The sequence below is a fragment of the Epinephelus lanceolatus genome, chromosome 16 (assembly GCF_041903045.1).
Source record: "Epinephelus lanceolatus isolate andai-2023 chromosome 16, ASM4190304v1, whole genome shotgun sequence".
In the NCBI taxonomy this organism is placed as follows: Eukaryota; Metazoa; Chordata; class Actinopteri; order Perciformes; family Serranidae; genus Epinephelus; species Epinephelus lanceolatus.
This window is the reverse complement of record NC_135749.1, coordinates 9,349,430-9,371,930: the sequence shown is the minus strand read 5'-3', so window position 1 is coordinate 9,371,930 and position 22,501 is coordinate 9,349,430. Positions and strand designations below refer to the sequence as shown.

Below are 22,501 nucleotides of genomic sequence, written 5' to 3'. Positions count from 1 at the left end.
CCTCTGCCCAAATCAAACTGGAATGCCAAAAAATCGAGGGTCTGGCCTCAGAGGCTGTATCGCCGTCTGCCGGAAGTCAGACGGCGATACAGCCGATGGGTACCAAGAATGAGGTCACTGTGACCTGGTTTGTCCCATTCTTGTGAATGCAATATCTCACTAACACCTTGGGGGGATTTCTTTAAATTTGAAAGACAAAGACTAGCTGATTAGATTTTCAAGGTTAAAGGCCAAGGTCACTGTGACCTCAAAATCATTTTTTGGCAATAACTCAAGAATTCATACACTAATTATGACAAAACTTTACACAAATTTCTAATAGCATAAAATGATGAAGTGATGACCTTGTATATCAAGAACGTCAAAGGTCAACTTCATTGTGACATCATCATGTTCTGCAAAAAACAGTTTCTGGACATTATTCAACGTCATATCTCAGGAACAGAAGGGGAGAGATACTGAATTGTGACACCAATTTTAGCTGCCCACCTTGAAACTGTGCTGATTGAAGAATGAAGATTGAAGATGTGTGTGAAGTATCCACATTTTACAGTATGTAGCGTCTTTGCTGAAATGTAGCGTCTTTGCATTTTTTCAATCATCATTTTCATCTGTCATGGCTACATATGAGTCTGGACAGACATGGATGTTAATTGCACCTTGACTGGTTCACAAAGGCAAACAGGCGCAAGGTGGTAATTCTTGTTTGTTGTTGTATTAAAGTATCTATTTAATGCCTAAAATGCATAAGTACAATTTACACTGAGGACGCTGGGGATTTGTGCCCAACACTTTTTGAAATGAATGATTTGTTAAAAAAAAAAAAAAAATCATCTGCTTGCACCAAGAAATGTTAACTAACGTAACAAAGAAGAACGCTTTGAGATGGGTTTATTTGGACTATAAGAAGACATACAATTCAATTAAAACAGATATAGAAGAGACAAATGTGCATTGTCCTAAAAAAATTAATGTAATCTGAATGTTTCCTAGAGTGTTTCTAAAATAGACCCCAAAGAAGTGCATTCACTGATAAGTAATCTTAACAAATTCTTCACACAGTTTCATAATGTCTAGCTTTTCCATTTTCTCTCAGTGAACATGCCAATACATATTAGCTATTGAAGTCCAGGGGCTTTAAACTAATTAAAATGAATTTATGTGTCACTGGTGTGAACAGGTGCCACATGCACATTTAAAGAGGTTGATTCCCCAAACATGAAAAGATAGAGGGGTAAATCATGCCTGTGTGTTGACTCAGCAGGGATACCATGACATAAGAAAAGCTGGTCTACATGAGAATCAGTATTTGAAAGCAATACAAAATGAGAGCCCTATACTGTGTTATATTCTATTGTTTTTTATATTTTGAATTGTCATAAGATGCATGAATTTTGTGACATTTCCACCATAAATTGGTGCATAAAAATCACCAGAATGCAGAAACTGAGATGGAAATTTTCTGGAGGAGGAGCAGTGGATCCCCTATTTCATATTTGTCCCCACCAGTGTTGAAACACAACCTACGCCCTTGCTAAAAATGTAAACTGCACTGGACATGTACATCAAAGTAAACTGCATGACTTGCTGTCAGCCAACGCCACCTGCTGGAGCACAGAGAGTACAGTCTGCTTCAGAGTGACGGCTGGGCTCAGACATTACTCCAGGTCCCATGGTGGAATGCTCATTTCAAACACACTGCACAAAGCACTTTAACACAGGTATAAGGACTGGATCTGACATATAAGTAGTGGTGGGAAGTAAATATACTAAAGCACAGTACCTAAGTACGATTTTGAGGTATTTTTGTGTGAGATTTTATACTTCTACTCCACTGTACGTCAAAGGAAGGCTTTGTACTTTTACACCATCTTATTTACTTTTTATTTTATAGAGTACAATCCATTGTTTAGGATATTAAACCAGTGATTTTCAACCTGTTTGACTTGTGACCCCTTATAAAAACAGGGAACTTGTCAGATGTTTTCATTTAAATAAAGTATAAAGAGTAAACTTATCCAATATTTCACAACAAAGCAAAGATTAGGGAAAAATTGCCATGGACACAGTCCTGATTATAGATGCTTAGCAGCAATAAAAATCAATCTTTGTGTCAATTATTATGACTGTACTGTACAGGAAGCTGCACAGAGATGCTCAGACCAACCTGGGCATGCTCACAGTAAGAGACGGGCTCACAATATCTATAAAATTAAATTACAGAAGTCTGGTAAGTGCAATGACTCATAGGCTTCAGAAGGTATGTGATGGTAGATGAAGCATATGTTATGCCATCTGGGCTCTGTCACTACAGATTAATGTTCAAATTATGGAACACTGTTTTAAGTGGTGGCTGCTGCTCAGGACATAAAGCAGGTCATCTACTAATTGAAAGATCGGCTGTTCGATCCCCAGGTCCTCCAGTCTGCGTGTGGTATCCTTGGATGAGATCCTAAACCCCAAATTGCTCAAATTGGTCTGAGTGCGTATGAATGGTTACAGCAGGTGGCACCTTGTATGGAAGCCTCAGCCCATTGTGAGTGAATGGGTGAAAGTGACAAGTAGTGTAAAAGTGCTTTGGTGGTCAGAAGACTAAGTCCACTCCCACTGATTATGTGATGACCTTTCAGATTTATCAGAACTCCTGGATTAAACTAAAACTAACTCTAAAAATTATAATTAGTGCAGTTAGATCTGTTCATTACAATCTTTAAACTACTTTTGTATTAAGAAATCTGTGAAATTCATCCATATTAGGTGATATTATTGTGTGTTCTGAAAAACCGGGTATTAAATAATTGTTGTTTGCAGATGGTACTGGTGCGGTAGCTCAATATTTATTTTTGAAATGTCGCTTTACGTCTTGATAACGTCATGGCCAAAAGCTGTAAGTCGGAGTTTAATCAGTATGTAGAGTAAGACAGTTACCAAACTTAGTAACGTGAGATAAGGAATGACTTTTTTATTCACTTTAGTGAAAGTAAAGCAATCACACAATTAACGATTAGTTGATCACTAGAAAATAAATCAACTATTTCCCATTTTGAAAAACAAATTTTCTGCCTCTCTGCTTTTCTTTGTTTCAAATAATTGCAATTTAAATTAGTTGGGCAGAAAAAGACATTTGAAAATGTCACCTTCAACTTTAGGAAGTCATACCGTACATTTTTTTACTAACCATTTTATAATATAAAATGTGTTTTACTATTTAATGGACCAAACAATTTATCATTTAATTGTGAATATGACTGATAGATTAATCTGTAACTCTGGTCAGTTTGCCACTGAGATGACTGTCCTTGCTCTGAGGCACCTCAACAGTGGCAATGAGAGAGAGTCAAGTGTGGGTTAGTTACTTTCCAGACCCAGATTTATCCCTCCACTCACAAGCGTAAATTTGACCATTTTCATTAAAAAAAATAAATAAAACAAAAACATCAGTCAATCATTACAAGGATTTAGTACTTTCAATGTAATTTATTCATTTTCCATAGCTACTTGTCCTGTTGGGGATCGTGGGGGACATTGGGCGAGAGGTGGGGTACACCCTGGACAGGTCGACTGGCTATCACAGAGCTGACACATAGAGACAGACAACCATTCATACCCACAGTAGTACTGAATAATTCTACTAAAAATATTCAGTTAGTGAAACTCTTATCATACAAAACAAAAAAGAACACAGACTGATGATTTCAAATATAATATAAAGTCAAGAATTAGTCTCAGTGTGTCATCACATGCTGGAGAGACACAGTGATGCGTTAGTGCCACCAAATCCAAAAGAGTTTGTGAGAGCGACCCGTCGGCCCTGAGTCCGCCATTGCTGCGCTGTGCAAGGAACATAATTCAGGTCGAACTCTGGCTCTGTACGATCCAAGTTGAGCGTTGGGGGCAGGACCCTGTGGTAGCAGGCCAAAGCGGTAAACGCTGCCTCGAGGGCCCCTGCAGCCCCAAGCAGGTGTCCTGTGGCTCCCTTGGTGGAGGAGACGGCAAGGTTTTCAACGCTTTGCTGAAAGAGCCTCTTGATGGCGGCATTTTCAGCTGCATCACCTAAAGGTGTGGATGTAGCGTGAGCATTCACGTATGTCACATCTGCTGGTGAGACGCCAGCATCTCTGAGGGCTGTAGACATGCATCTGTAAAGACAGGGGTTGAATTTCAGTTTATTACAACTTGTGTTTTTGTTTTGGCTCAATTTGCTCATTTTTAACGCTGCTTACTGAACAATAACTGCATGTTGTTGTTCTCAAACTGAATGTGAGTGCACCTGAAATGTCAATAATATGTCCTCATTGCACAGGGACACTGTGTGTACACAGCTACAGTAAGTGCAGTAGGTCAAAGTTGAACTTGGAGGTAGCTTTCTAAACTGTAATGAATGCTCAGACAGTTTGGACAATAATTTTACAATTAACTTTTGTCTTCCACAGAAGTTGGACTAACCTGGAGGTTTGATCTCAGCAATTAGGCTTACACAAATTATTATTTCACATAAATCAAGTAGCTGTGTAATGTGAAGGTGTCAGAAACCACAGAGAAATATCACCTGACTCTGCACTTCCCCTTAGCTTGACAGAACTTTTAAGCGCCTTGTTGCTCATTCTTTTGGTTGTCAGGTCTGCAAAAATCGCTCACATAAACCTGACTACAGCAGGCAGCTGTGTTCTGATAAAAACCCACTGTGCATATGCACCTCTACCAGAATCTCCACACATCTCTCATGCTATAGGGGCTTATTAAAGCAGAGTTTGAGTTGGCAGTAAGTGGTTTTATTATCTTAGCCAGACCAGAGTTACAGAGTGGCACACACACACACACACACACACACACCCACACAATAAAATACACATTTGTACAACCTGCAACCTAATATAAAAATGACTGTGTGTGACAGAGATGTGTTTTTTTCTATTTCATATTCTGTTCGTCATCTTGTGACACCTCAACCTCGAGGCCCTGGTTGGGAACCACTGCTTAAATAAGTGACAGAAGTTGTGTGTGTCTTGCATGCTTAAACAACAAAACCCCTGAAGAAAAAAAAAACTGATGAGTCACCTGAATGCTCCGTCTCCATCTGCAGTGGGTGCAGTTATGTGGCTGGCATCCCCTGAGAGTCCATAACCCAGGACCTCTGCATAGATCCTGGCCCCTCTCTTCACTGCATGGTCCAGCTCCTCCAGCAGGAGCACCGCTGCTCCTTCGCCCATCACAAAGCCCTCTCTCTCTGGGTGAAATGGTCTCGATGCCTGCGTGGGGTTGTCATTCCATTTGGTGGCGAGGGCGCGTGCCCTGGCAAAGCCGGCCATTGCCAGAGGCCCCACACAGGATTCAGTTCCTCCTGTCACCATAGCAACTGCATCCCCGTGGGCAATGAACCTGGCGGCATCACCTATGGCGTGTGCGCCTGTGGTGCATGCTGTGGACACTGCGTGGTTTGGACCTTTCAGTTTATGTTTGATACTTATGTGCCCTGCAGCCATGTTGACGAGGATGCGAGGCACAAAGAAGGGGCTGACTTTGCTGTAGCCCTTTTCTTGGAAGGCAGCAGAGGTGCGAGCGATTTCATCCAGTGAAACCATGCCCATGCCCACAGCCACCCCAGTATTGAGCTGTTCCTCTGTGGTTTCAGGGTACCACTCTGAGTCCTCCAGAGCCAGCTGAGCAGCTCCGAGGGCCATCACAGTGGCTGGTGACATGCTGTTGATCTGCCCACGTGAGGTAAACCTCTCCTCCTTAAACTGACCTGGTTCATTTCCTCTGGGCACCAATGCTGCCACTTTACAGGGAACAGTCTTGTACTCCTCTGAGGGGAGAGCAACAATCCCACTCTGACCTTTTATCAGGTGGTCCCAGGCTACTGCAGTCCCTGTGCCCAGAGGACATACCAACCCTATACCAGTAATAACAACCCTCCTCCTGTGCTGTCCACAGCTGTGGTGTCTGGAGTCTGGCTTTGGACAAACACAGACAGTCTTGTGAAGAAGTGCCCTAAAGTTTAGTGTACTCAGCTGGAGTCTGGTCCAACAGGATGACAGAGGAGACATACCTGTAAAGTTTGACACAGCTAGCTTGTAGCTTTGGTGATGGTCCCGAGCACTGTTTCAATGTTAACCGTCATTTGCTGATACATTCATGTAACGAGAAACCAGTCCATTCCTAACATGAGCTAATCTTAGGTAGCATTGTCGAACGCCAGATTCGTTTAACGTGTAAATTATTAAATTTTAAAACATTTTATTAAAATAAAAGCGCAATAACACAGATAATTATGCGTTATTAAACACAATTATGGTAAAATATAGTGATTATATAATATTTAAAGCTGCTAACAAGTTTTCAGGCGTTGCTAGGTCAGCTAAACTCAGGACCCGAAAACGTCATTTAGCCAAAATTGCAGCATTAGCATTCAAGCTAGCTATCACAGCAAGAAGTACGAGCATGGCGGTGTCACCAGCCGTGACAACACTGTGTGAAAACTCAAACGAAGTCTTTCTAGACGTCGCGAAGTTGTTACTTACATACGCGGATAATATTTTAAGGTAAGGCTGTGAAGTTATGACACCAGCAGTGTGTTGAGCGGATTGTTGTCATGTGTTAGCTAACCTGAGATTTCCTGTAACGTTACATGACAAATAAGTAGTTTAACACTGTGTCATGAGCGGGCTAACCGCCGGTTAAGCTAACATAGCTGCACTTGAGCTCCAGTATATGCTGTTGTTGCCTGTACACATGGTGTCAAACCAAACCCTGTTTAAAAGTCAGGCATTTTTACTTGTCCTTGTGTGTGAGCACACGCCCATGCATGGAAAACCCTTACCTAACTTAAGTATTAATGGAGAGGGTGTTTTGGATTATTCGTCATACAACTGACTCATTGGGAAGCTGTTTAAAGTTGTCTAAGTTACATGTCTATATTCACCTCTTACATCTGCAAACACTGTCTCTGTAATACGCTGCAGTGTTAGGTGTCAGAATTGATGTAAAGCATCGAGACTTATAAGACAATAGAAATAAGAAGTATACATATGTATGTATATGTGTATTATTCTGCAATGTTGAGCACTACAAAATGTAAGATATGTGCATTATGCTACTTTACAATGTATAAACTAATATGTTAAGTTTTATAAATGTAGAATATGTGTGTTATTCTACAATATGCAATATAGCACATACGTAATTAGCAACAAGAATAAGAAATATGTACATTATCTGCGTCATATGTTAAGTATACATCCAAGAATTGTGTATATAAGAATAAATTAGGACACTAAAAAAGTTCAGAAATTGCTCAGACTATTGGGGCAATCATTACACCAGTTATTGTGTAGTCAAGACATTGTTGTAAAGAATTAATGTACCTTTAAGTCAGTATTTTACAGTTGAAATATAATAAATAAATGTCTTAAGTTAAAGTTATCATTTGCTTCTTTAAGTAGAGTTAACATTCATACCCGAGCACACTCACCTGAAATATGACTTTATGAAAATGCCCTTTTTCTGTGCGATAATAAAGCAGTTATCATGTATTTCTCACATATTTCTCACCCTTGAACACATGACTCTTCAGTTTGTATACAGTGATTTGTCTCTTCCACCCCATAGGAAGAAATGTATTTCCCCAACAGCCTTGAGAACCGCTCTACTTCCTCATATGTGACTTTCCAACAGGTATCCCAATGAGGAAAAGTACAGATCCATCCGCATTGGTAATCCTACATTCTCCACCAAGCTGTTGCCCATCAAAGGTGCTGTGGAATGCCTGTTTGAGATGGGATTCGAGGAGGTAATTCATAAGTACTGTCACATGGCTACTGTAATAAGTTAAACCACTTGCTTAATTGCCTAGGGTCTATTTGGTTATCTGCCATTAGCCTAACTGTGAGTTATGTTATGACCTCTTTCCCCTCTGTTCAGGCTGAGACCCACCTGGTGTTCCCCAAGTCTGCATCAGTGGAACAGCTCAAGCTCATCAGGGAATCCATAGCGGCAGAGAGGGATCAAAGGCTACATGGAGGACAGTCTGTCCAGCCTGCTGCTCAGGGCGCTGCTGCCTCTGCCTCTGCCTCTGCCCCTGCCTCAGCACCAGAGAGCTCTGCTTTTGCCTCCAGCCAGCCAGTTGTACAACCTCCATCACAGCCTCCATCCTTGGTAAAGATATTCTCCTCCCTGGTTAAAATGGCAAAAAGTGTGATTGAACATATCTGAAGTGTACAGCTATAATATCAATGTAGCAGGGTCACAGTGGAGACAAAACACACCTCACTTTGTTCCTTTTTTTTTTGGCCATGACATCAAATCATAATAATTTAAAACCTCAATCAAATGCCAGTTTGCCAGAAAGAAGGGAGACATCCACATTGCATGTTGAAACCCCAATTTGTGTATATAAAACACTTGTAATGCCAGATCATCTGCAAAATAAAACAGAATAAACACCTAATCATTGCAGATGATGGCCTTGGCGTGTGCAGTATGTCATACAGGTGTACTTTGTCCTTTGTAAAGGACAGCAGTCCTGCTTCTCTCTCAGGGCTTTTTTTTCCTAAATTAATAATTAAAAACTGAATTTATTCCTAAGTTGCCAAGTACTTCTTTGATTAATTGATTCATCATTTAACACACACAGTGTCAGAACAATCTTTAAAAAATGCCTTCACAGTCTCTCAGACCTCAAGATAACATCTTCAAATGATGTGCTTTGTCTGATCAACAATCCAAATTGCACTTTATATTTAGATATTCAGTTTACAATTATGTAAAACAGAGAAAAGCAGCAAATCATTGGAATAGCAGGAACTTGTGAGGTTTTGACTGAAATGATAAAGACTGATGCTATTAGCACCCAGGTGTCTGTAGCCAACAACAGCATTTGCACCTGGCGTGTAGCCACACTGACTATTTACACCCCAGGTGCCAATGCTCTTGTTGTACAGAGTGTATGTAGCATCATGGCAGAGACAAGCTCCCAAGTGTCTGTAGCCAGCAATGCTATTTGCACCTGGGGCTGTAAATAGCCAAATGTGGCTTTTTACAGCCCCAGGTGTATTTTCCTGGGTGTCTTAACAACATCGAAACAGGACAGAAATCCAAATACGTCTATTAAGCTATTCTGCTCAAGTTTATGTACACAGTGTGCATTCAGCAGCTTTATACATCTTAAAAACTGAAATTAATAAGTCAAATATGTCTAACAATAATAAGCCGGCAACTTATACTGGACCTAAACTCCAGTCTCCTGTGTGAAAGTCCTGTGATGGACCCAATTATCCACCACATCTCACTCTCTCCATGGACTGTCACTCTTCACACTACGTCACTTGACTTTGCTCTAATACATTTGTAGGGTTTTCTCGTAAATTTACCACCTGAATCTCAGAGATCATCTAAGATGAGCTAGCACTAACCCTTACCATGACCTCTTTGCCCTAATCCCAATCGCCTCCGAGCTCAATGTGTTGACTTGACGAGTACTAGCCAATCACAGCACACAGTGGGATCCATAATAACGTGTCGTAGGAATGGGTGTAAATAGCAGAAGAGCTGCAGCCTGTCTGTTTTCAACATTTTTAATGCTTTGCCTTTCTATTATTTTAAAATATTGGGGTAGGGTGTCACAGTTTTACTTTCTAATCAAGGGGAGGTAGCAAAGAAAATAGTAATGCTAAAGAGGGCTGCAGCTTTAACAAAAAAAAAGAAAAGAAATTTAACATTCAGCACCCCACCATCCACCCCAATTCTTTTCATACGATCCCCTACATCTCAGATGAACGTCTCCATATGATGAACCTATCCTTATACCTCCTTCAGTTCTGATAAATTGTCACTCTGTCTCTACTTATGTTTGTAATCAGGATTTTTCTGTGCTTTTGTCAGGAGAGCAGTATGAGCTTTTTTGTGACTCTCCAGTCAAATTTCCAACACGTGATGATGTATGAAAACCCTGAGCTCCAGCGCAAAGCCAGGAGCTGCATCCCTCACCAGCAGATGTCCTCTGCTGCTGAACGCAAGCTAAAGGAGGCAAAAGAGGCAGATCCAGGTGAAATCCTCTCACTCATTCAAAAGATTTAATCACACTGTGTGCTCCTTTTTAAACAAGGACTCAGAGGAACCAACTGATTTGCTTTCTTGTTTGTAGAATGTAAACTTGGAATGGAAGAATTCCTGGTGCTGGAGCTGCTCAGTTGGTTCAAACAAGACTTCTTTTCCTGGGTGGACTGTCTCCCCTGCAGCCGCTGCAAAGGCCGGACCCAGAACTCCGGGTCCCTCAGTCCTACCCCCGATGACCTCCGCTGGGGAGCCCAGCGAGTGGAGAACCATTTCTGTCAGAGCTGCCAGCTCTCCACCAGATTCCCCAGGTTTGTGCCTGTGTGTGTTTGTGCAACATTTTGGCTCGTTGTTGCAACTGCAGTTAAAGAGTTTGGGATCAGTTTTACCAGAGTGTAATAAAATTAGGTTTAAGTTACACAAAGAGACAAAGTTTCACTGCTTGTACATTTTATTGTCAAATCCCTGACTTTTATTTTGCAGTATTTACTGTAAACAAACTTTTAAATGTAAGAATTTAAAAAGTATGAAATGAATTTTGCCATAAAACGCATGTAGAACTAGAAAAGCAGACCTCCACCAAGCAGCTCGGATTTACCGCCATTTTATTATTTTATCCACTTCGCTTCAACCGATCACCACCAAAATGTTCTCATCTGTTCCTTGTCCCATTATCAACCTTTCCTGAAAATTTCATCAAAATCCGTTCAGAACTTTTTGAGTTATTTTGCAGGCAAACAAAAAGACAAACACCGGCGAAAACATAACCTCCTTGGCAGAGGTAATAATAATGATTTGCTTTCACTGATGTACATTTCTTTATCATTAACACCAGGTACAATAATCCTGAGAAGCTACTTGAAACCAGGAGGGGGCGCTGTGGGGAGTGGGCTAACTGTTTCACACTGTGCTGCAGAGCTCTTGGCCTTGAGGCCAGATATATCTGGGACAGCACAGGTACATACATGACTGACGGATGTGGTTCTTGCATTGCTAATTTTATATTCTAAGCAGCAGTTGACTTACACATCTGTGTTTGACATGTTAGAAGGAGATTTTGTTAACTAAGAGTCCTGAGTCCTAGTCAGTTAATTACAGAAAGATGTGGTTGAAAGTTTTGAACAAGTAGACCTTGAGTCTACTTTTCTAAGCTTGTGAATGAACTTTCACACGCAGTGTTTATATTATTTATGTAACACATATCTCAGCAGAGAGGTGAGTTTCAGAATGTGTACTCAGCAGCCTTGGGGCTGTTGGCCTGTAGTGAAACCTGCCTCAACCTGAAAGAGCTGCTGTTTATCTAAAAAAAAGTTTTAGTAGTAGTCGTTAAGTTATTCTCAAGGTTAAAACTGATGTTGCACACTCAAATGTTTTATAGTTATGTATAGGATAGGATAGGATGTATAGGAACATCATATCATCACAAAATGTTGTACTCTAATGCTTGCTCAATGTCAGAACAATTTATGCAGTGTATGAAGTGTTTGAAAGCCTTGTTGTAAATCAGTTCCGGTCTCTGACGTTTCAGACCACGTGTGGACGGAGATTTACTCGGTGTCTCAGCGCCGCTGGCTGCACTGCGACTCGTGTGAGAAAAGCTGTGATAAGCCTTTACTGTACGAGGTCGGCTGGGGGAAGAAACTGGCCTACGTTCTGGCTTTCTCTAAGGATCAGGTCAGGCAAATGGACACTACATATCACCACTACAACTCTTGCCACTACTACTAGTACTAATACGATCACATACTGGTATTTGTCCAGTTTTTATTTCACTTTAAACGTTTGCCTTTTTGTAATCTTATTTCTGTGGGTCAGTTAAAAACCTGTCAGTTCAATACTAAAGTAAAAGTGTCATGTCCTTAAAGGGATAGTTCAGATTTTTTACTATTACATGCATTAGATGCCAGTTGGTATGTCCCCAGTTTGGAGAAGCAGGCAGGAGTATCACCATGTTGGCTAAGCAATGTAATTCCACCTGTAATGCCTGGTACCCCCCTTTAGGCCAATCAGTAAAGAGCTGTGCACTGCTGACTGTTGTTTAGACATTAATTCTCTTCCAGGGTTAACCGACAGTCCTCTGGCATGTGTTTGTGATGCAGGTGGTTGATGTGACGTGGAGATATTCCTGCAAACATCCAGAGGTATTGTCAAGAAGGACCAAGGTTCAGGAGGCCTGGCTGCTGCACACCATCAATGGGCTTAATACCACGGTAAGTCAGAACCCTGAATATCAGACTAATTGTTGTGGTGAGTCCAACGTAAAGCACTTTCCATCTGCTCTAAAACTGAAGAGGCAGCAGTCCCTGAGTCCAGAGAGGAAGAAGGAGCTGACAGAGAGGCTGCTTGTCGAACTGGTAGAGTTCATTTCCCCCAAGAAACCAAAACCAGGAGAGCTGGGCGGACGCAACTCTGGCTCTCTGGCCTGGAGGATAGCACGGGGGGAGACCAGGAAGGATACAGGGACCTCCACACAGGTACTGTTCATTATATGGTTTTATAATTGAACTTACTCCTCTCAGCATTATGTATCTACTGATACATTTAATTATATTTAATTTAAGAGACATTTCGACTAAGCTCTTCCCAACAGCAACGTGATTGTCATTAAAATGCAAACATATGTTGGATCTTTTTAATTCTCTAATCACTTGATTTAGGATGTTGTCGGACACTTAAATCTTCAATAACAACCAGGGATGATAATGGTAGTATATACTCTGATGTTAATTAGGTCCACCTTTATAAATACACCTGTTCTGCAATGCATCCTACTTTTACGAAGCTTATGATCAGTCCTGTTTCATATTTACAGTATGAGTACAATAGATGATGTCACAGCTGCATTAAACACCACTCAGAGGCAGTGCTGCATTCTTAGCATAATAACAGCTTGATGTATCATAGCGTGAAAGCTAGTAGCTGGATGTCTGATACAAATCAGTATTTGACTAATGAAAATAAGTGTGTGTCTCTGTGTGTTTTTTCTCAGGCTGCAGAATATGTGTTTACTCCCACTGAGAAAGAGAAGAGGGACTGTTTACTGCACGTGCGCTACAATGCCGCTAAAGACCAGTACTGTCGAGTGTCCAACAACTCTGAAGTCATCCAGAGCTGGGATCAGTGTGTGTGGAGGAAGGAGTCAGTCTTCAGAAAGGTGGAGGAGGACTGGCAGATGGTATGTTTTATTATTGTTTGGATAAAAAAAACAACATATTTTTCAGTTTGAACATTATTTTTTCAGTATTCAATGGCAAAGACAGGAAACATTAAAACCCTTTAAACCAATCACAATCATTTTGGGTGGTCCCAAGCCCAGGATACCACGCACTTGCAAAATAGTGTCGGTAGGGAACTTGTTGGGTGTATGGGTGAGCGCTGGCATTAAAATGGCTAAATCCCTGTGAGAGAAAACGCTACATAAAACATTAAAAGACTTTTCAGTGTGTAGGTTGCTAGCTCTGAGATTATTATTGTTGTTTCACACACTGTGTTAAAAGGAAGTGTGGAAATAGATATGGCTGTGCAAGACTAGTTTCACATGGTGACAGGGATTTTGAAAACTGTAATATACTCTACATCCTGTGAGCCAGACTAGAGTACTTGTAATAGAGAGATTATAATAAGACTAGGAGTCTGCAGCCACACTAGCTGCACCGTGAGTACTCTGTGAGTCTTTTTGACAAAGTTTGGCAGAGCCTGCACCTTTGACTGTGTAATGTTAACCATGATCACATCTGAATTTAGTGTGTTAACATGCTTATGTATGCCTATTATTAGCACTCGACACAAAGCAGCAACAGCTAAAGCCGAGAGGATTGTCACTTACATTGCAGGTATTTAGTCATGAACCAAAGTATTGGACAAGTTCAAATGTTAACCAGAAGATGGCAGCAAAGGTCTCCAAACTCAGCAGGATTCATCCTTTAGGGACCATGAACATCTGAATCTAAGTTCATGGCCATCCATCTGATAGTTGTTAAGATATTTCACTCTGGACCAATCGGACATTTCAATCCTTAGAGCCATTGCTAAAGAGAATTGTCAAAAATCAAAGTTGTGTGTGCCTCAGCCAGTCAATTTATTTGTCACATGAAATCATAAGATACAATTTCAGTGAAATATAATCCTGTCTGCTGTCAGTTGTACATCAAAAAGACTAGTAATGAATATAAGTGTATGATTGGGCAGTCTTAGGCAGTGTCTTCAATCAGGATCCTAGTGGTATGAAACTGGTGGAGTGCCTGTTTTTGATTTTAAAAAAGAAAAAGTTCACACTTTGTGCCTTGTTTGAATGCTAATCGGCCGCATTTACAATTCAAAGAAGTTGTAGTCATTGTGTAATTTAATCAGACTGTGTGAGAACCATGCCAAGACAAGAGTGGGTGTCTGTGTTTAGAGAAAGCGCCTTCTGTTTTTCACAGAGCAGAAAACCCACCAGCTCCAAAACAAGCACTGCAATATGTTGCAGTTTGAAAACTTGATTTTGTACATGACTAAGATTAGATACGGATTGGACACATATATATTAAGGGAGTGTATGAAATGAGAATAAACTCTTCACTAGCTTCACATGCAGCGGTAGGTGTGATGACCAGATTTCTATCTTCAGGTTTACATAGCTCGAACAGAAGGCTCCTCTACGGGAAGAATCAGCTGGAAGTTTGACTTCAGTCCGGTGGCAATGAAGATGAAGTCCGTCTCTATCATGGCTGGTAGCCAGACCTTCCACTCTGGGAAAGTCTGCTGGCACCTGCAGGCAGGCCAGATCACTACAGAGTTCACTGGAGGTATGGTTATTTAATTGATATTCTCATACAAATACTCTAAATATACTTGTTTGACATTATCTCTCCTCTCCTCCTCTCCTCTCCTCTCCTCTCCTCTCCTCTCCTCTCCTCTCTTCTCCTCTCCCTCCCCGTCTCCTGTGTTTGAACCTTCAGATGGGAAGATGCAGTCATTCCAGAGTCTATCCGGCTCCTCAGAGCTCGTTGTTGTAGCAGAACTCAGTGGTGGAGAATCATGGCAGCACTCTCAGCTCTTCAGACAAAGCTTAAAGGAGCCAGAGCAGTCTTCACTAGAAATCCTCATCCATTTAGAGGATGCTTAACACTTTTTTACTCAACTAAATCGGATCCGTAATTTTTCTTGGTGTTGACTTCTGGGACAAGTTCAGAGTTAACTGTTTGGATGATAGTTTTGTATGAAAAGAAATCAGTGCAATATTTGAATTTGTGTCGGTCCTTCAGGATGATTAAAGGTCCAGTGTGTGGGATTCAGTGGGACATATTGGCAAAAATTTAAAAAAAAAAAAAAAATTTTCTTTACGTGTATAATCACCTGAAAATAAGAATCGTTTCTCTGTTACCTTAGATTGAGTCATGTGTATCTACGTGAGGAGCAGGACCTCGTTTGTAGAGATTGCAATGTTGTACCAGCATGTTTCTACGGTAGCTGAGAATGGACAAACCAAACACTGACTCCAGATACGGCCGTTCGTGTGTCCCTGTGGCCCATCTGTGCAGAGCAGCATAGAAAAAACAGATTTTTTTAATGTGAAACCGCCTAATTTAGTGGTTTTACCGGTTTAAATCACTGAATCTGTTTGTTTTGGAGAGGAAGAGACCTCTGCTGATAATTCTGCTCCCAGTGAAAGTTATCAGAAACAAAAAGTGAGCACACATAGCACGTGCTAGGCTAGCCGCCCTTTTTTGACATGTCAAACAGCGTTGCAGAAACACTGATTTGTAATGTGACACTGCTTCATTCAGTGTTTCTACTGGTTTTAATTTGCTTGTTTTGGAGAGGAAGAGACCTCTGCAGATAATTCAACTCCTGGTACAAACCTCCTGAACAATAAACACTGAAGTTACTGTAACTGGGAGATGTTGAAGCTGGTTGCAATCTGCAGTCCTCATCGCAAGATGCCACTAAATCACCCTAAATCCTACACACTGCTCCTTTAAATATGCATGGCCTGCTGATAGATGAGTGAAGACATGCATTTTGTACCTATCACAGAGTACAGATGATGTGACAAAGGGCCACATGACTTATGAGACATGCAGTCTACAATAAACATGTAAAGAGTTTTAAAGCCATAGTTTTTTGTAATATTTGCTTCTACTGTCAGTGTGTCTGTAATTTGTGGTACATAGAAACATTGCACATGTGAACCAGAGCTGATCACCTTGTCAGTTCAGGTTGCTCCAGTTCTCCTGCCAGTAATAAACTGATTATTGACGTGTGTTAATGTTAAGCTATGGTGTTCTTCCACCCTGCCATGCCCAGATACATTTATTTTTATCATAATACATTGTGTTGGTGTGGTGGGAAGGGCTGGATGTTAGGAAACGTGGTAATATAATAAAATATATTTTTGCAGTCTAGTATTCGCTATGAGAATGTATGCGTTACATTTCACACTGTCTGGTCTCCAGTGGTGAAGCTGGAGCTCTGCCGCCATCTTGTGTTGAAAGAACACCATGTCCTTTAAGTGTTGTCTTCTCTGATTGGTCGAAGTACCGGTGCCTTTGAAAAGCAGCCACCTGATTGGTCGGTTTATCTCGGAGACGATTCGCCGTCTATCTTGCAGATGGCGGAGCCGGACAGCTGGTGCTGCTGCTAGCTCATATTCGTTTGATTTCTGAAGGAAATGTATTTAAGTGTATCGTTTTGAGAGCATTTCAGTTAAACTGCTATTTTATTCTGTCGAGTTTTCACATGAAATTGTAAACCTATTTAATACGCGCGTTTTGTACAGTATTTATTTCGCAGCTAGCAGCCGGTTAGCATCTTTGTTGGAAGTTTAGGCCTACTGTGCCACCGCTTGTCGATTTTAACAATAGCCGCGATACACTCCCCTCCGCTTGTTTTGGTACACTCAAAGGATTATCTGCTAACGCAAACGGAGAAAGAACATGGAAGATAAACGGGTCCGGGTACATTTCAGCAAGTGAGACCTTTGTTATGCTGGCGGACATTTAATTCAACTGGAACTGAAGACATTTTGAGAGGTGCATCAGAAAATATAAGCATCACAAAGGAAGATGTCCAACGGCGCAGCAGGAAGCGGGGGTCTGGCGTGGATGGTAAGTTAATTTATCACACCGATAACGTTACTAACTCAGTTTTATGAGTATATTATGCTTCTGTTTCACGTGTAAGTGTTGTGTTCACGTTAGCACGGTGCAGCGGGGCGTTAAACGCGTTATCTCGCGTTTAAATCTCCCAGCAAGCCCACAGCGTCCCCAGTCCTGAGCACGCTTGTTAAAGACCAGCCAGCTTTAATGATCTGGATTTAAATGTGACCGGGTTACACAGGCCTTAGCCCTGATGCTGGACCGGGTTTACAAAGATAACAACAACTTATAGTGGCAGAGACAACCATAGCATTTTGTTTCACGATAGGGACGGAGCAAAGAGTCCATAGTAAACACTATCAGACTAAAGGAAGGGGATGTGCCTTGCTCATTGGTAATGTTAAATATGCGCTACGCAATAGAGTTGCAGTGCATTAATTTACAACATGCTCTATAGGTGCATTGTTTATTACAGCAATGTTATAAACAAAATTAATGGCGTAAGTCTTCTCTCAGTAAGTCTGTCTCATTTAATATTAATGACTGGCTTGTAAAGTTGCCAGTGTTGAACTCACTGAGCTCAAACCATCTGTTAAAGTTAGTAAATCAACTTTTAAATGAATTCACTGTGCTGACTCGTGTTTTGGTAGGTGTCTACTAGTGCAAGTGGGCATGCATTTTCAATGGCGTAGTTTCAAACAAGACCAGTATGGTGACCCATATGCCACCGACCCCCACTCTCTCACAAACCACACACACACACACACACACACACACACACACACACACACATTCAGTCAAAGGCATTGTCAGAGACAGTCTCTCAGGTCGGGGGGTGCATTTACAGTTCATTACAGTGTCAGCATGGCTTTGGCTACCAGATTTTGTGCCTTGGATGTATTCGTTTTTGATCACATAGTATTAAGTCACCATAGTCTTATTATGAGCACCTTCATTAAGCCAAGCAAAGCAAGGCAGCTTTATTTGTGTATCAAATCAAATCAAGTTTATTTATATAGCACATTTAAAAACAACAGCAGCTAACCAAAGTGCTGTACAGATTTAAAGAATGACACACAAATATATAGCAATATAAAATGTACACAAATATAAAACAGAATAAACAGAATGTAGCACATGTCATACACAATAGCAACTCAAAGTGCTTTACAGAGCAATAAAATATAAATCATAATAAAGGATACAGAAAAGAGTGAAGAGAAAAATATTTATACAAGGTAAAATTATTTACTAAATGATTTACAGTTAAAGAAAACACCACTGAAAATAGCAAAAGTGCAGACAAGAGGTGCAAAGATAAAAAAGATTATTTAAAACGATTTAAAATTGAGTTTTGACATAAAGTTGCAGTCAAAAAAATGGTCAGAGTCAGGGCTTCTCATCTGGGAGGTTATTCCAGGTTTGTGCTGCATGATAACAAAACGCTGCTTCACCATGTTGTAACATTAATACTATAAACAGAGACAGAAGTGTGGTTGGACAAGCTGTTATTCATCTGCCTTTAAACAAGGTGACCATAACACATCTGCACTGCAAGTATTTAGCATCTCAAAAAACAGTGATGCAAGGAGGCAGTCATACACCTTTTTAATACAGCAGACCTGTGTGTGAAGTGCATCTACTGAAAATGTGTTAAACCTGCATTACATCCATTCTTATGTTGTCACAGGTTGTATTCTGTATACCTCAGTACAGTGCTCTGAAACTACTCCTCTATGTGGTGTAATAGGGCAGTAAAGGGATGCAAAGTTTAGAGAAAGATGTTGGATTTTCATGCAGGAGTCTAGAAAATTTTATCTGATTGAGTTAAAAATTAGTGGTGCAAACGTGTGTGTTCAAATCATGACTTAACCGTTAATTTGGTTGATTTTTAGAGATGTTAACATTTTGTCTGAATTCCAGCAAGATCTTATATGAATTTTTTTCCACATTAAAATGTAAAAAAAAAAAACCCTGACCAATGTTATACGTTTTGTTGAGTTGTGTACTTGCAGTATCCCAAATTTAAATCCAGAAAAATCTGTCATTTTAATCAGGGACATGTTTTGAATCCTTTGGTCACCATCACCACCTTTCAGTGGTGTCATATCACCTTTGCGCACATATCAGGCTTGTGGTTGTCTGCTAGAAGTGGTCGTAAATTGATTGTTTATCCAGTTTTAAGCCACACTCCTTCGATACACTCTTTTAGATCTTGCTCTTCTGAAGTATATGTTTTTACCAGATGAGGGATTTTCTCCGTGGGACGTCTGGATCTTAAGTTATCAGAGAAACAAGCTGAGCAAATGTTTGCGGCAGCTCAGCTTCAGCCCCTGTTGTGCTGAACACATCTCGGAAACACTGATCTGTAATGTGACACTGCTTTACTCAGTGTTTTTACCAGTTTAAATCACCTGCTTTGTTTGTTTGGGAGAGGAACAGACCTCTGTGTATAATTTGGCTTCCGATACAAACCTCCTAAACATCCAGATTTTAAGTTATCAGAGAGAAAAGGTGTGCACATATAAGCAGGAGCTGGGCCAGCAGCCCCTCTGCAATGAGCCAAACAGTGTTGGAGAAACAATGGGAAACAGTTTTATTCAGTGTTTTATCGAATTTAATCACCTGCTGCGTTTGTTTTGGAGAGGCAGAGACCTCTGTGGATAATGCAGCTCTTGGTAAAAATCTCCTGAACAATGAATACTGAAGGAATTCCAACCAGGAGAAACAGACTGCACTGACGGCATTGTTCGATCTTTCGATTTCACATATAAGGCAAAGGTTTCTTTTTTTTGTCTTGCATGTTAAATGTTTAATGTAAGTGTATCTATTTTCTTACGTAATATTCAGCTTATTTGCCTTTGGATATTATCAAAGTCTCACATCCTATGCTCACTAACACTTAGAACTTGATTTTTAACCCAGTTTGGAACAGAGAGATAGAAGTCTTAAAGCTAACACCAGTAGAGACACAACATGAGCCTGCCAATTACCGTATAATGGCCTGTACTTTGCTTCTGTTGGTTTTGTCTCACCAAAATCACAAAGCCACTGCGAGGTCTCTTGTGTTGTTCCTATGCTGGTGGGCACTGATAGTCTGATGTCCTTACCACAGCACAACAAAGTAATTATCTTTTCTTTATTATAACAAAAACAATTCTGCCAAACAGGAGGCTGCGAATGGCAGAAGTGAAACTGGCAAGATGGAAGGGGCCAAGAAGGACAAGGCAGGCTCCAAGTTGTCCGTGGAGAGAGTGTACCAGAAGAAGACCCAACTAGAGCACATTCTCCTCCGTCCAGACACATACATCGGCTCTGTGGAGCCCGTCACCCAGGTGAGTCCAGAGCACACTTATAAATTAATGAATAACATAAACAAATGAAAGATGCTAACTATAACTTACCATTTTTATATGTCTGCTAGTTGCTGATTTTGGTGCACAACAGACTCCTCATCTGAGTCTGGGTCTGACAAATGCTTAAACACTTATGGCTAAATCTGTGATGTTTCTTCTAACGCTAATGCTAGCCATCTTGATGCGCGCTGCTCTTTACCGGTCAACCTAATGTGAGCACAGGTGGTGGGCGGGGCTGAGGCCACATCCAGAATTTTTCAGTGAGGGAGAGTGCAGAAAAAGCAGACATGTGGTCCTTTTTTTACACAAATAAAACACAAGTTACCTTTAATCAAAAATATTACTCAGTTAAATTTTTAATAAAATTTTTAATTTGGCGCATGTTGGATCATAACAACATTTTATGCCAAAAAAACACCAAGCAGCGGCGAAGTGCAATAATTACTTTCTTTGTTGTGTTTCGGGGAAGGAAATTCTTAATAACGTAGGTCAACATGTCACAGGACTCACAGGACTTTGCAGCTAAAAGTAAAACTATCCTCAACTTTTTCTTTGGCCGCACTTCGCCACAGAATTAGACTGCCGCAGCTCGGATGACATTGCATGGCAGCTCAAAGCAGGCCGCACTTCACTGCTGCGTTTGGCATTTTGTTCGCCTTGCAAATTACACGATTAATGAAAGAAAGAAATTTTGTGCTTTCATCTCTGTCATGAGCTGATGACACATGTGACACGGCTTTGGCTATGACATGATGCAACATTGGCAGAGAGTTTTTGAAAAGTTTTTGCATGTAACCAATTCTGAGATTGCGGTAACTTAAAAGATTTGATCACAGAGTGACAGATTTTGGTCTGATGATGAAAATGGAGATCTGGAGATAAATGACTTATAAATAAATGTCTTTTGTATTCCCAGTTTAAACATATATTTGTATTAATATCAGCAATCAAAAATTCATATCAGCCTAAAACTTGTCTGTGTATTACTGCTAATAAGCTCACTCACGATTATGTTAACCAATCTGCTCATTTGCATGTTTTTTTTTTGAGTGATGTCGTCCACCCAGAAAGTTGATTTCTTTTTTTTTTTTTCAGCTAATGTGGGTTTTTGATGAAGAGATCGGAATGAACCAGAGAGAAATCACCTACGTTCCTGGACTGTACAAAATCTTTGATGAAATTCTCGGTAAGCGAATCCACACTGTTCATCATCCTTTGGCACTCTAATCTGCACAGTTAAAATAAAGGTTTATTTGTCATTTGAGATTGTCCCTCCATAACTGGGATAGTGAAGGCTTATTATCTCTATAAAAATGTCAGCGTCATTCACTGACTCACAGTCTGCTGCTGGCACTGCTCAGCAGCAGCATTGATCGAAGGCTGTGTGTGGAGATTAGTTTCCCTCTGTGAGCGTGTCTTTGTGCGCCCTGTTTGCAGCCTGAAAGGAGACATTTGTGAAAAATGAAAAGGTGACTGAGAAATCATTTCAGTGTTAGTGGCAGCTCACGGTCAAAGCTCCAGCCTTATTTATTTTCCCTGGTAAAGTGCAAAGTGTGCTCAGTCAGCTTTCCTCTGCTGAATAAAGGTTGAAAAAGCAGGTCTGTATATCTATTACATGTTAGTTAAAATGACACAGTACAGTGTGGGAGTAATGCTTTGCTCAATGCCTCTTTTACTAAAGTGCACCAGTGTAATCAGATTTTAAATGATGCTGCTCAACAGTGTGCTCACAACATGGGAGTGTTGTTGATGATTGCTTCATCTCTGCACACTTGGCCCTCTTAGCCTGTGTGTTTTTTTTTTTAAAGGTGTTTGATTAATGACGTATTGTTGTCTGGATGTTACTGCTGTGTCCCAAATAATTGTACAAGAGGCTCGGGCAGGTGATAGATATTTAAAGCAGAAACTCAGGAAAAAAATACAAGCTATACAGTTTGTATATGTAAAAGTATAATTTGTTTCATGCTTTTGGCCACTGAAGTGCCCACACAGTCCTTTATTCAATTGCTTAAATAT

The 22,501-nt window shown here is 40.6% G+C and overlaps 3 protein-coding genes across 3 annotated transcripts in view; 2 read left to right on the top strand and 1 right to left on the bottom strand.

Annotated features, from left to right (window-relative positions):
* Positions 1-3,457: 3,457 nt before the first annotated feature.
* On the bottom strand, positions 3,458-6,169 carry oxsm (3-oxoacyl-ACP synthase, mitochondrial). Its single transcript, XM_033636595.2, has 2 exons — positions 5,059-6,169; positions 3,458-4,139 (listed from the first exon to the last, which is right to left on the bottom strand). Exons 1-2 carry the CDS (start codon positions 6,045-6,047, stop codon positions 3,737-3,739), a joined length of 1,392 nt encoding a protein of 463 aa, XP_033492486.2. The 5' UTR covers positions 6,048-6,169; the 3' UTR covers positions 3,458-3,736.
* Positions 6,170-6,387: 218 nt separating this feature from the next.
* On the top strand, positions 6,388-16,294 carry ngly1 (N-glycanase 1). Its single transcript, XM_033636117.2, has 12 exons — positions 6,388-6,542; positions 7,675-7,789; positions 7,921-8,154; positions 9,880-10,042; positions 10,142-10,361; positions 10,886-11,007; positions 11,579-11,724; positions 12,150-12,260; positions 12,342-12,524; positions 13,040-13,225; positions 14,660-14,837; positions 14,991-16,294. The coding sequence occupies exons 1-12, from the start codon at positions 6,442-6,444 to the stop codon at positions 15,155-15,157; spliced, it is 1,926 nt and encodes a 641-aa protein (XP_033492008.1). The 5' UTR covers positions 6,388-6,441; the 3' UTR covers positions 15,158-16,294.
* A 332-nt stretch (positions 16,295-16,626) lies between these two features.
* Positions 16,627-22,501, top strand: part of top2b (DNA topoisomerase II beta) — a 29,293-nt gene continuing 23,418 nt past the window's right edge. The window contains exons 1-3 of the mRNA XM_033637302.2: positions 16,627-17,138; positions 20,300-20,464; positions 21,581-21,671. Coding sequence (XP_033493193.2) covers positions 17,097-17,138; positions 20,300-20,464; positions 21,581-21,671 — 298 coding nt within the window. The 5' untranslated portion in view covers positions 16,627-17,096. The remainder of the gene's footprint in view (positions 17,139-20,299; positions 20,465-21,580; positions 21,672-22,501) is intronic.

Excerpts from the sequence above, each read along its gene's own strand:
- oxsm (XM_033636595.2), bottom strand. The coding sequence starts at position 6,047 with ATGTCTCCTCTGTCATCCTGTTGGACCAGACTCCAGCTGAGTACACTA. Across the intron at positions 4,140-5,058 it reads GATGGAGACGGAGCATTCAG|ATGCATGTCTACAGCCCTCA; the intron begins GTGACTCATCAG and ends CTGTCTTTACAG.
- ngly1 (XM_033636117.2), top strand. The coding sequence starts at position 6,442 with ATGGCGGTGTCACCAGCCGTGACAACACTGTGTGAAAACTCAAACGAA. Across the intron at positions 8,155-9,879 it reads CATCACAGCCTCCATCCTTG|GAGAGCAGTATGAGCTTTTT; the intron begins GTAAAGATATTC and ends TGCTTTTGTCAG. Across the intron at positions 10,362-10,885 it reads CTCTCCACCAGATTCCCCAG|GTACAATAATCCTGAGAAGC; the intron begins GTTTGTGCCTGT and ends CATTAACACCAG.